Source organism: Scyliorhinus torazame, chromosome 28, assembly GCF_047496885.1.
Source record: "Scyliorhinus torazame isolate Kashiwa2021f chromosome 28, sScyTor2.1, whole genome shotgun sequence".
Lineage (NCBI taxonomy): Eukaryota > Metazoa > Chordata > Chondrichthyes > Carcharhiniformes > Scyliorhinidae > Scyliorhinus > Scyliorhinus torazame.
Genome location: NC_092734.1, coordinates 28,965,238 through 28,977,666, shown reverse-complemented (window position 1 = coordinate 28,977,666; position 12,429 = coordinate 28,965,238). Strand labels below are relative to the sequence as shown.

Here is a 12,429-nt window from a genome sequence, read left to right as displayed (position 1 = left end):
CTAGCCATCCCCTTTTCTAACCCAGCTCCTCACCCGGTTCCCACGTACCCGTATATCCCACCGACGGTGCTCTCCCGTCCCGACCACCCCGCCCCATAACAGCTCCCCCTTCCCCTTAGCAGCAGCAACCCAGTTAACAACCCCCCCCCCCTCCGCTAGATCCCTTTCTAGCGTAGTTGCACCCCCCATGTTGCTCCCAGAAGTCAGCAAACTCTGGCTGACCTCAGCTTCCCCCGTTTGTCCTCGGCCCCTCATTGTGCGAGGCCCCCTCCTTCCTGCGTCCCCGTTCCCGCCACAATTACCATAGCACGGGAGCAAAGCCCGCGTTTCCCACTCGACCCCGCCCCTGATGGCGCAGTTCCCTTCTCCTTCTCCTTTCCTTCCCACCGGCGCCCACAGTTCCCCATACTCCCCCCACCCCCCCCCCTACCCCACCCCACACGAGGGGAAAAGAGAAAAGTTACAAAATTGAAAAAATCCCCCCCCCCCCCCCCTTCCCTTTCCTCGTCCCACATAATCACCCCACCACTTTATAACAGAAGCTTTTTCTCTCGCCAGACTATTCCAGCTTCTCGTCCACAATGAATGTCCACGCCTCTTCTGCCGTCTCAAAGTAGTGGTGCTTCCCTTGGTGTGTGACCCACAGTCTCGTCGGCTGCAACATTCCAAATTTAACCATTTTATGGAGCACCACCTTGGCCCGGTTGAAACTTGCCCTCCTTCTCGCCACCTCCGCACTCCAATCCTGGTATACGTGGATCACCGCGTTCTCCCATCTGCAGCTCCGAGTTTTCTTCGCCCATCTTAGAACCATCTCTCTGTCATTGTAGCGGTGAAACCTCACCACTATGGCTCGAGGTATTTCTCCTGCCTTAGGTCTTCGCACCAGAACTCGATAAGCTCCCTCCACCTCCAAAGGGGCCCGTCGGGGCCTCCGATCCCATTAGCGAGTGAAGCATCGTGCTCACATATGCCCCGATGTCCGCCCCCTCTGTGCCTTCGGGAAGACCCAAGACTCTTAAATTCTTCCTCCTCGAGTTATTCTCCAGGGCTTCCAACCTCTCCACACACCTTTTGTACTGTGCCTCGTGCATCTCTGTCTTTACCACCAGGCCCTGTATTTCATCCTCATTCTCCGCAGCCTTTGCCTTCACGACCCGAAGCTCCAACTCCTGGGTCCTCTGCGCCTCCTTTAGCCCTTCAATCGCCTGTAGCATCGGGGCTGACACCTCCTTCTTCAGCTCTTCCACACAGCGCCGCAGGAACTCTTGTTGCTCCGGGCCCCATACCAAACGGCCACCTTCCAACGCCATCTTGCTTCGAGCTTCCCTTCCTTGCCGCTGCTCCAGTGGATCCACTGCAATCCGGCCGCTATCCTCTCCTTTATCCATATTTATCCGGGGGGATTCCCTCCTATTTCACCGCACACTGACTTTGGCCGTTAAAAATTGCCGTTGGGGCTCCTAATAAGAGCCCAAAAGTCAGTTTCAACGGGAGGTGCCGAAACGTGCGACTTAGCTGGTCATCGCCACACCCGGAAGCCTTTTACGACATCTTAATTGCATCTTTTGCAGACACACCGCCTGCCTGTATGTTAAACCAGGATATACAAAAATATCACCACAACTATTTTTAATACAATATCTCCAACAACAATTTCCTACATTCATCGCACATGTCTGCGCCGTCGAGCTGCATATCGCAATGCACGAAAGCCCGAGCACCCTGTGTGCTCGCACACTAATGTTGTTCAATTCTCAGCAGGCGTTTGTGCTTTGTCACAATGATTAATCTTTCCTTCCAAATAAAAATCACATGTGGCCAAAGCTGCAGTTTATAACCTAAGAGTTAAAATTATAACAAGATGTGTATGAAGGAGCAGAAGTGCTTTATGTAGGAAGTGTTTAATGTTGATTTGAAAAGCAAGTTGTTCTGACTTTTGGAGTAAGTACTCCTGTGATTATATTCATTTTCAGGCAGCTATTCCATATAGAAGGGGTTAAAGGTGTGTTCTTCGGCCCTGACTTCATCACAATAACAAAGGTGAGCATTGCCACTGACCCTCATTATTACATTTTCCTGGTTATTTGAAATACAAACATGGTGCCGAGGATTAATTTAAATAAAAGCATTAAACTTTCACAGGAAAGTGAAGCGGAATGGAGCACCCTCACTTCTCAAGTTTCTGCAGTCCTCGTGGATTTCTTTGCTAGTGGCCTTCCATTAGTGACAGATGTGCCGCAGTCTTATTCTGGTAAGGATTTGCCTTTGTGCTTGACAGAAGCTTGGATTAGAACGAAGAGCCATTATATATGCAGAGATGATTAGTGCAGTGTTGCGTTGGTTCAGCCTAAACCTTCTATTCCAGTTATGTGACCACAGTAATTAGATGAATTAAATGGGTCCAAATTGTGAAACCAGTCGTAGCTTCCCCTGCAAGCGCACCCAGAGAGTGGTCGGACTGTGGAATTCGCTACCGCAGAAAGCAGCTAGATATAGCTCTTGGGGCAAAGGGGATCAAAAGTATATTGGGGGGAAAGCTGGACCAGGCTGTTGATTTGGATGATTCGCAGCGGAGCAGGCTCGAAGGGCCGAATGGCCTCCTCCTGTTCCTATCTTCTAGGTCTCTATGTAGTTTGTCAGTCTTAATCGGTGGTTACAAGGAGACCACTTTCGCATTTGGTCATCCTTGTTGCTTTATTTTTCCATTCCCTCCACAATAATGATAATCTTTATTAGTGTCACAAGTAGGCTGCAATGAAGTTACTGTGAAAAGCCCCTAGTCGCCACATTCCGGCGCCTGTTCGGGTACACTGAGGGAGAATTCAGAATGTCCAAATTACCTATTAGCACATCTTTCGGGACTTGTGGGAGGAAACCGGAGCACCCGGAGGATACCCACGCAAACACGAAGAGAACATGCAGACTCCGCACAGATAGTTGACCCAAGCCGGGAATCGAACCTGGGTCCCTGGCGCTGTGAAGCAACAGTGCTAACTACTGTATTGCCCATAACCTCCAAATCTTTTCCTTACCAGCAGTCTCTTTTTTAAAAATGTAAAAAAATTTAGAGTGCCCAATTCATTTTTTCCAATTAAGGGGCAATATAACGTGTTGAATCCACCCACCCTGCACCCCTGCACATCTTTTGGGTTGTGGGGGCGAAACCCACGCAAACACAGGGGGAATGTGCAAACTCCACACGGACAGTGACCCAGAGCTGGGATCGAACCTGGTACCTCGGCGCCGTGAGACTGCAGTGCTAACCACGGCACCACTCTGCTGCCCTTCCCAGCAGTCTCTTGACACTATTGTGCATCCCGCAGCTCAGACTGAGCGCGCTGGACTATGGAAAGTTCCAGTTCCTGTCAAATGCCATTCAGGAGCGTGCATCACATGAGGTGAAGAGTGACTGTTTACATTTCCTTTTCCTAACCTGATACTATTATACATCCAGCAGCCTGTGGGAAATTTACTAAATTCAGAAATCTATTGAAATGAGAACAGAAAATGCTGGAATCGCTCAGCAAGTCAGTCAGGCAGGCAACATTTGTGGAGAGAGGGAGGTAGCATTGATGTTGCAGGTTGGAAACACTGGATTCTAATGAACAGCAGCCCTGCACATTTATTGGTGGGAGGAGTGGTGTTGATTGATTGACAAACAAAGACATTTTTGGACAGTTTTCATATTAACTCTTCAGTTCATACTGGACTATTATCACCTCACTTTTGGCTCTCTTAGAATCTCGCCACGTTATTGGCGGAAAGCTTTCCAATTGCATTATTGTTACTTTGTTCTCTTATGCATTTAACTTGATGACATCGGGTGGAATCTTGTGAATTTGGTGGCAGGAGGCATTCAATCAGGTGGGAGGGTGGTAGCTGGGAACCCCGTCACCTTCCCACCGCCACCTTGATTAAGACTCCCTTGCCCTGCTGTCAGTCAAGGCCCTTAAATGGGTGATTAAGCGGACAAGAGTTCACCATGTAGGAAGCATGACAAGCAAAGTTGCCCCCCCCCCATTCTCGCCATCACTCATCTGTGCCTGGGTTCTTCAGCAATCTGAAGCTTTGCGTGCATGTTCTACCAGCAACAGCCACCGCCTCCCCGGGTGCCACTGCTGAGTACAGAAAAGCTGCCAAGCTCTGATAGCCTGGCCACTCTTGTTCCTGGGAGAAAGGCCCACTTCAGGCCTGTCATGATGAGTGGCGCAGGATGCGGGCGGCCTTCCAGAGAAGAGGCAACGTGGAAGTCTCAACAACTCTCCGGGGAGCCTCCTTGCTTCCACAAGATTCCACCCCTAACACACTGATATCAACACATTTACAAAGTGCCATTTGAAGTTGGCACACAAACATAAAAAAGGACTAGAAAAAACCATTTGAGCCATTGACGTTCCTATCTCTGTACTCTGACTTTCCCTTAATAACATCCTCCTGTGTTTGCATGGTCCTGATTCTTTTACCGCTTATGCCTGACTAATTATTCCAAACATTTGCTTAGGGTCGGCTTTTCTTTACTTCTCTCCATGTTCTCCAGTGCATATTGATGCTTTTTTGTTGCGTCCTTAGCAGAACTAACCATAGCAAAGAAAGAAAAAGAAGCATGTATTTATATTGTGCTTTTCGCATCCTGAGAACATGCCCAAGCTCTTAGCCAACGAACTACATTTTTAAAAAAATGTAAAGTCTTCGTTGTAGTGAAACAGGCCGTAGCAGGGTTCCCTAGAGCAGTGTTTTTCAAACTTTTTTTCCGGGGATCCATATGCGACCCACGCCAGCTGATCGTCGCAGCCCACTATTTTCTCTTACCTTGTTTGCTGCTGACAAAAATGGAGGAAATGGTTTTGGGTCCCTTTGGCCCTCGGACACGCTCCTCCAATGGAACCTGTTAGAGGAAGGTGAAGCCTTCCGGTGTCGGAAAGTATTGAGTCTCCATTTGTCCAAAGTTCTGCATAACTTTATCAAATAACCCCCCCCCCGAACTTGTTTAAAAAAAAGAATAAAATAAATGAAAAAAGTATAAATAAAATAAATGAATAAAATTAAATAAATGAATGAAATAAAATGAATACCCCCCCCCCCCTGAACTTGTAAAAACAAAAAGGCTGCGACCGATGATCGGGCACACATGCGCAGTGCGGCCGCATTTATTTTACATGTTCATGGCCATTTTGAAGGCAACTTGCAGAAGGCATTATTAAAGGCCGGTTGTTGCGTGCGCATTTGCGCAATCGAGAGCACCGCGACAGACTGCTCCGCAACCCTCCCAACACCCGCCCGTGACCCAACTGCGGGTCTCGCCCCTGATTTTGACAATAACTGCCCGAGAGAACCTCTAAAATAAGCTACCAGATAACCTGTTTGAGTGATGTTAACTGCGGGCTAAATATTGGCCAGGATGCTGGGGGATCTCCTCTACTCTTTGTGAGAGTTGTCCATCTTGGAGAGCTCCATTTAACATACCATCCAAAAGATGACACTTCGGCAGTGTGGCACTCCCTCAGTATTGCAATGGCATGCCATGATTCCGAAGTGTGACCCAAACTCACAACTGCTGACGGGGAATCATTTGAGTGCGACCACTGAGCCAGGGTTGATACCTACTCCAAATATGGTCAGGCCAGTATAGAACATAGATAGAACATATAGTGCAGAAGGAGGCCATTCGGCCCATCGAATCTGCACCGACCCACTTAAGCCCTCACTTCCACCCTATCCCCGTAACCCAATAACCCCTCCTAACCTTTTTTTTGGGTCACTAAGGGCAATTTATCATGGGCAATCCACCTAACCTGCACGTCTTTGGACTGTGGGAGGAAACTGGAGCACCCGGAGGAAACCCACGCAGGCACAGGGAGAATTTCCGCACAGACAGTGACCCAGCGGGGATTCGAACCTGGGACCCTGGCGCTGTGAAGCCACAGTGCTATCCACTTGTGCTACCGTGCTGCCTAAATGTAGTATGTAGTAAAACCTAAATGCAGTATGTAGTAAATCCTTTGTACAATCTCAGGAGGTTAAGTTGATGCGTCAAAGAGTCATAGAGTCATAGAGATTTACAGCATGAACACAGGCCCTTCAGCCCAACTTGTGCATGCCGCCTAGTTTTTACCACTGAGCTAGTCCCAGTTGCCCACATTTGGCTCATATTCCTTCATACCAAGCTTTCCCATATAACTGTCGAGATGTGATCATCAAGACTTTGAATATCTTGGATAAAAACATAGCGTAGTTTGGTCAAACTAAACCAATTGCTGAAATTATAGTACTGCACCAGGCAATCGCCTCTCAATCCCTGCCCCTCCAGAAATGACCTATTTGAATTCTTAGTCACTCGATATGGCAATTAATTGTTCTCCTTTTGAGGCAGCTGTTTAACGTTTTCCATAAAATCATGATCTTTACTTTCATTTGAGTTAATTCAGCCTTGACTCGGGGCATGACAATGGTGTATACCACAGAAGGAGGTCATTCAACACATTGTGGTTTCTCTGGTTTTTGAAATAACTATCCATTAGACCCATTCCCTGCACCTCAGCCCTGAATAATGTCCCTTTTCAGTCATATATCTAGTTCACTCCTAATGGTCAAGGTCAACACCTAGCAGAGATTTTGAGTTGTTGCTGGAGGTAAATTTTTAGTTACTTTGCAATTTTTAAGTATCTGTTGTGGGATGAGGAGTTATACCATTTGCATAACATTTAATTGTGTTTTAATCATTTAGCCCCTTCAGAGGAAAGCGATGAGGATGATGAAGTGGTTGCAATGATTAAGGAACTGCTGGATACAAGAATAAGGTATTTGATAACTTAAAGGTAATTTTTCTTGGGATGTGGTTGGGGCAGCATCTATTGTCCATCCCCAGTTGCGCTGAGAAGGTAGTGGTGGACCTCCTTGAACAACTGTGAGTATAGCACAGCCACCATGATGTTAGGGAAGAAATCCTGGAATATTGATCCATTGACAAATGAATGATTGATTATATGTGTCCAAGTTGTTAATTGTATATTTAGTCATAGGCAGGTATATCTGGGAATCCACAACTGAGAATCTACTTGTGCCGCAATAAGAAGAGGGTTTTGGAGGGCTTACTTGTAAATCTGTTCCATGTATAAATTAATGTTTATTAAAATGTGCAACGATCGGCTCCAGTTAAATGCTTTACCATCTGGCATTCTGAAATATACAAGTCACAATGGAGTGTGGCACGGAGGGGCACTTAGAGTTGTTCACAGGACATTTCTGCTGACCCTTCTTGGAGTTGGAAGGTGCAGTGTTGCAAGTTTTGTCAACATGACCGTGGTGAGTTACTGTGTTGCATCCGGCAAGAACACAGGAACAGGAGTCATTCAGCCTCTTGAGGCTGCCACAGCACTCGGTGAGGTCACAGCTGATCTTAAACCTCAGCACGTCTCAGCTCCATGTCCTTTTGCCAACAAAAGTCTACCGAGCTCAGATTTAAAGTTGTTATTTGAGCTAGCGTCTCCTGTTCTTTGTGGGTGAGCGTTTCACAGTCGTACCACTTTCTGTGGGAAGAAGCGTTTTGGAACTTCTCTCCTCCTGGCCCTGATCCGACTTTTAAGGTCATGTCCCTTTGTTTCAAGAAAAAAACCGGTTCTCTCTATCTACCCTATTATTCCTTTTAAAATCATACACGCCCTAATCAAATCACCCCTTAACCGTCTGCATTCCCTGGAATAAATCTCCTCATAAATTAACTATTGGAGCCCTGATAATGTTCTGGCCCTCTGCCCCACACTCCATCCAAGGCCAGTATATCCTTCCTAAGGTGCAGGGCTTAAAACTGTACAGAGTACTCCAGATGTAATCTAACCAGGGCATTGTGTAACTAACAAAAATTCTCCCCCTACCACTGTCTTTATTTTTCAAACTTCAATTTACAAAGCCTCACGTTTTATTAGCCTTTTGTGGGTTTTTTTGTACCTGGCCACTTCATTTTAGTAATCTGCGTACATGCACCCCTCTCCTCTTCTTTGACCGCCACAGTTTCTAGCTTTTCTACCATTTAAAAATACATGGATATATTGTTTTTGATCCCAAAATGGATGACTTCACCTGTGTTAAAATCCATCTGTACACTCAATCTATAAATAACTTTTTGGTAATTTAGTTCTCCAACCGCTGCTATTTACTGTGCCATTAATCTTTATATCATCAGCAACCGTGGAACTATGACTTTCTGTTGTATCTCAATGAATAGTTGAGTCCCCATCACAGATCCTTGTACAGAGGAGTGAGACCAACTGGATTGCTCCATGGAGAGTCCGCATGGAGTCCCATTGGTTCAGTGGCCTCATTATGTGCCATAAGTGACTCGTATGACTCTGCTCTATCCCTATTATTCCTACTGACTATCATCAGCTGCCTATAACCAACCAGGTCAATAATTTATCTTAAATGGAACCTTATCAGATACCTTCTGGAAGTCCAGTTCATTTGATTGGCACCCCTTCCAAAAATATGCACCCTCTCCACCATCGACTAACAGTGGCAGCCGTGTGTACCATCTACAAGATGCACTGTAGGAACTCATCAAGTCTCCTTCAGCAGCACCTTCCAAACCCACGACCACTACCATCTATAAGGACCGCGGCCGCAGATCCATGGAAACACTACCACTTGGAAGTTCCCCTCCAAGTCACTCACCATCCTGACTTGGAAATATATCGGCCGGCCCTTCATTGTCGCTCGGTCAAATTCCTGGAATTCCCTCCCTAATAGCATAGTGGGTGTACCTACGTCACATGGACTGCAGCGGTTCAAAAATGCAGCTCACCACCACCCTCCCAAGGGTAGATGGGGGATGGGCAACAAACACCCATATCCCGTAAAAATGAATTTAAAAAAAGATTAACTACGTTCCCTGTCCACTACTGCCTCAAAACTATTAGGTATGTTATCCGTGAACTACGCTTTACAAATTTATGTTGGCTCATGATGCAATGATAATGGCATTGATAACTAATTAACCAATCAATATCCATCAGTCTCCATCAGATACTGATGCAGGGAAAGCCCCATTGATGGAGAGCTTTGAAAACAACTGGTCCAAAGTCACTTCATTTTCTTCCCAAGCATACTACACTTGGCACATTGCCCTACCTCAACAAACCCATGTAGTATGTGCCAAATGCTATTGATAGACTTTATTACTTGTGTATGATTGTGGGGCTATTGATTTACCATGAGGCAGCCCTCTTAAATTGAGCACCAATCTCAGATGTTACTAAGGAGGACTTTGGAGCATTGAGTAGCCTGATGTAGCATTAAGAATTCACTGCTAATTGTAGGACTGGAAGCAGATGAGGAGGGGGGGTGGGAGGGGGGGGGGGAGAATCAATTTTACTGTCAGTATTATGCAAGGTGGCAATATTTTAATAGGTATTTCTTATCCAGAGGTACCCAAAAAATTCAGTATAGGCAGAAGAGAAAGTAAAATAAAGAAGGCAGGAGGTAAGAAAGCAGATAGTGATACTAGAGGAAAGAAAAAGTAAATGTTTTACATTTTCATAGAATCCTAATTATGTTTTTGCGTTTTCCATCATCAGATTGTAATATCTCCTCAAAGAATAGGCACTTTTAGCCTTCTGTAGTTTAGTGTATGTTGCCTACTGGGGTAGTGTTTACTCAACGTTGCTTTTAATTTGTGTATTAAAATAAGGGTCTAAAAAAAAATGTTGTTGTGTGATTCTTTCAGCTATTTACTGGAAGGCTGACTTTCTTTGTAAACTTTGTTGGCCTCTACGGAGATCATAACAAGTGATGCCGATAAACAGTTGAGATGCTGTTGCTTTTTCAAACTCACAGGCCGACAGTGCAAGAAGACGGAGGAGATGTCATTTTTAAGGGGTTTGAAAATGGCGTTGTGAAGCTGAAGTTGTTGGGCTCTTGCACTGGTTGTCCAAGTTCAGTCATCACCTTAAAAAGTGGAATCCAAAATATGTTACAGTTTTACATTCCTGAAGTTGATGAAGTAATACAGGTACGGTATGAATATTAATAATAATCGCTTATTGTCACAAATAGATTTCAATGAAGTTATTGTGAAAAGCCCCTAGTCGCCACATTCCGGCTCCTGTTCGGGGAGGTCGGTAGGGGAATTGAACCCGTGCTGCTGGCATTGTTCTGCATTACAAGCCAGCTGTTTAGCCCACTGTACTTTTTAAAAATGGAGGGAACGGGTTAGTACTCCAGATTGAACCGTGCTGGATTTAACATGGGCCTTGTCCAAACCATGCAGAAGTCTCCTTAAGGGGATTTAATGAAAATAGGTTTAAGTAGTCTTGGTCCATTTTTGAGGTAAGTACTCAAATTTCTTATTGCCCTGATTTGTCATTAGATTGCCTATTTTATTAGAATAGCTGCTTTGGAAAATGGGCATGTAACCTCGGTGTAATTGCAAATACTGCGCACCCCAAGATGTACTGCAACTTAGACTCTGTACTGAACCTCTAACTGTACTGAACCTCTAACTATTCTCAATAAACTATCCTCATTCAAACAATCCAAAAATACAAACAATTCAAAAATAATCTATACATCTTAACCTGAACAAAATAGCAGCACACAAATTTCTCTGGCCTGGCAGATAGCGTACGGGGAATGTGGATCTGGGACCTGTAGTGCGGGGGCTGTGCTGAGTGCTCTTTTTAAAGCATCCACGGCATCTGTATGCTGTGGAAGCCATTCCCAAGGTGCCGCCTTCTTGAGAAGCTCGGAAAGGGGCACTGCTTTAGTGGCGAAACCGTCAATATGGTTTCGGCAGTAGCCAACCAGACATAAAAATGACCGGAGGGCTGAGACATTGTGGGGAAGGGGCAATTTGACGATCGAGTCAGTTCTCTTGTGCTCGATCTCGCGTTTACCATGAGTGATCACTGTTCCCAAGTAAATCACTTTTTCTTTCAGAATCTGGGCCTTCTTGGGGTTGACTTTACAACCAATTTCTTTCAGGAGTACTAGGAGTTTGGCGAGAAGCAAAATGTGCTCTCCCTTTGTGTCTGTCTATAGTAAAAAGTCGTCTACATACTGGACCCCCCCCCCCCCCTCTCTATCTCTCCCCCCCCCCCCCCCCCCATCCATTGACAGCAGCGTGACCAAAAGATCCCGCTGCTGTTAAATATGCAAAAAATCCTACCCAGTGTCTGTTCCTAGATTAAACTAGTTGATACACCAATGGTTGAGAAGCTCGTAGATCTTTTTGTTAACCTCTGCTTTGATCCTTTTCTTAATGCAGGTGCAAGATGAAGTTGATGAAGTCAACATTAAAGCATTTGAAGAATTAGAGAAGAAATTAAAAGATGTCTAAATTATTTATCAGAATTGGTTATCACGTCTGGTTTCCGGTTTTCACGACCTGAGGTGATTCCCTTAAAATGCTGGCTACCCCACCCAAAACTAAATGTAGCAAGTACCACGTGAAATGAGTGAGCACGGGCCAAGGAAGGAAGATGTTGTATAAAATGTAGTTATGCTGTCTTCTCTGTACATGTAAATTAAATATAATACTTTTTTGATGTATGGGCAATATATATCTATAAAAGGCTAAAGGGGAAATATGGTAAAAGAAAATTAACTATTTGCAGCGTCCTAGTTAAAAGAAAAGATTTGGTCACTGCACTCTTCGCATCTAAATGTCTGATATACGTTTTCGATAATACACTTAAAAGCATGTAGAAAGGAGAAAACCATTAAATATATTTGTTACAGATAATACCTTGTATTGGAAATTATTCTGCTTCTGTTGCCAAAGAGAACTTCCTGCTAAATTTCCTCCCGCAGTTCCTATCCCTTTTGTTACCTTTGCTGTTACATATTTTTCTAAGTTGTAAGTGAAACCCTTTCAGTCTCGAATTTAACAGCACAACACTTAAAGCCCTGTCCCTGTTTGACAACTGGATGGTTGTGCTTCAAAACAATTACTTTAACTTTGCCACATTGAAATTAAAAATGCCTTGAACTGGAGCAATCTCTCAATGTTAACAGCTCTGTTGAAGTTTTAGATTGTTCATCGTGCTAAAACTAATATTGACTGTACAGTAACTTGTTTTCATATATTGTATAGTAGGGGCAAAGCTTGGAGGTTAAAATTGTAAAATAGTTGTATATTGTTCCCATTGAAATAAACTTATTGCAGCTATAATGTGAGTGAGTTTTATTTGAAGGTAATACGTTGGGGGGGCGATTCGCCAGCCATCTTGCGCCTGATGAAAATCCCGCTATATCGGGAGAATAGCAGGAGAGGCCTGAAACATGATCTGTGCCGGTCGACGAACCGTGCACGATGCTCTTGGCTTGATGCCGCTGACGTGATCATATCACGCATATGAAAAGAAGCATTAAGCTGCATTACCATATTCAAAATCAGCTATAATTTAAGCCGATTCCTCCTGGCACCCGCTATTC

General features: G+C 44.8%; 1 protein-coding gene across 1 annotated transcript in view; it reads left to right on the top strand.

Moving 5' to 3' along the window:
- LOC140403630 (NFU1 iron-sulfur cluster scaffold homolog, mitochondrial-like) overlaps positions 1-12,166 on the top strand; it is a 47,972-nt gene extending 35,806 nt beyond the window's left edge. The window contains exons 4-8 of the mRNA XM_072491759.1: positions 1,977-2,043; positions 2,146-2,254; positions 6,728-6,800; positions 9,832-10,006; positions 11,261-12,166. Coding sequence (XP_072347860.1) covers positions 1,977-2,043; positions 2,146-2,254; positions 6,728-6,800; positions 9,832-10,006; positions 11,261-11,332 — 496 coding nt within the window. The 3' untranslated portion in view covers positions 11,333-12,166. The remainder of the gene's footprint in view (positions 1-1,976; positions 2,044-2,145; positions 2,255-6,727; positions 6,801-9,831; positions 10,007-11,260) is intronic.
- Positions 12,167-12,429: the final 263 nt, after the last annotated feature.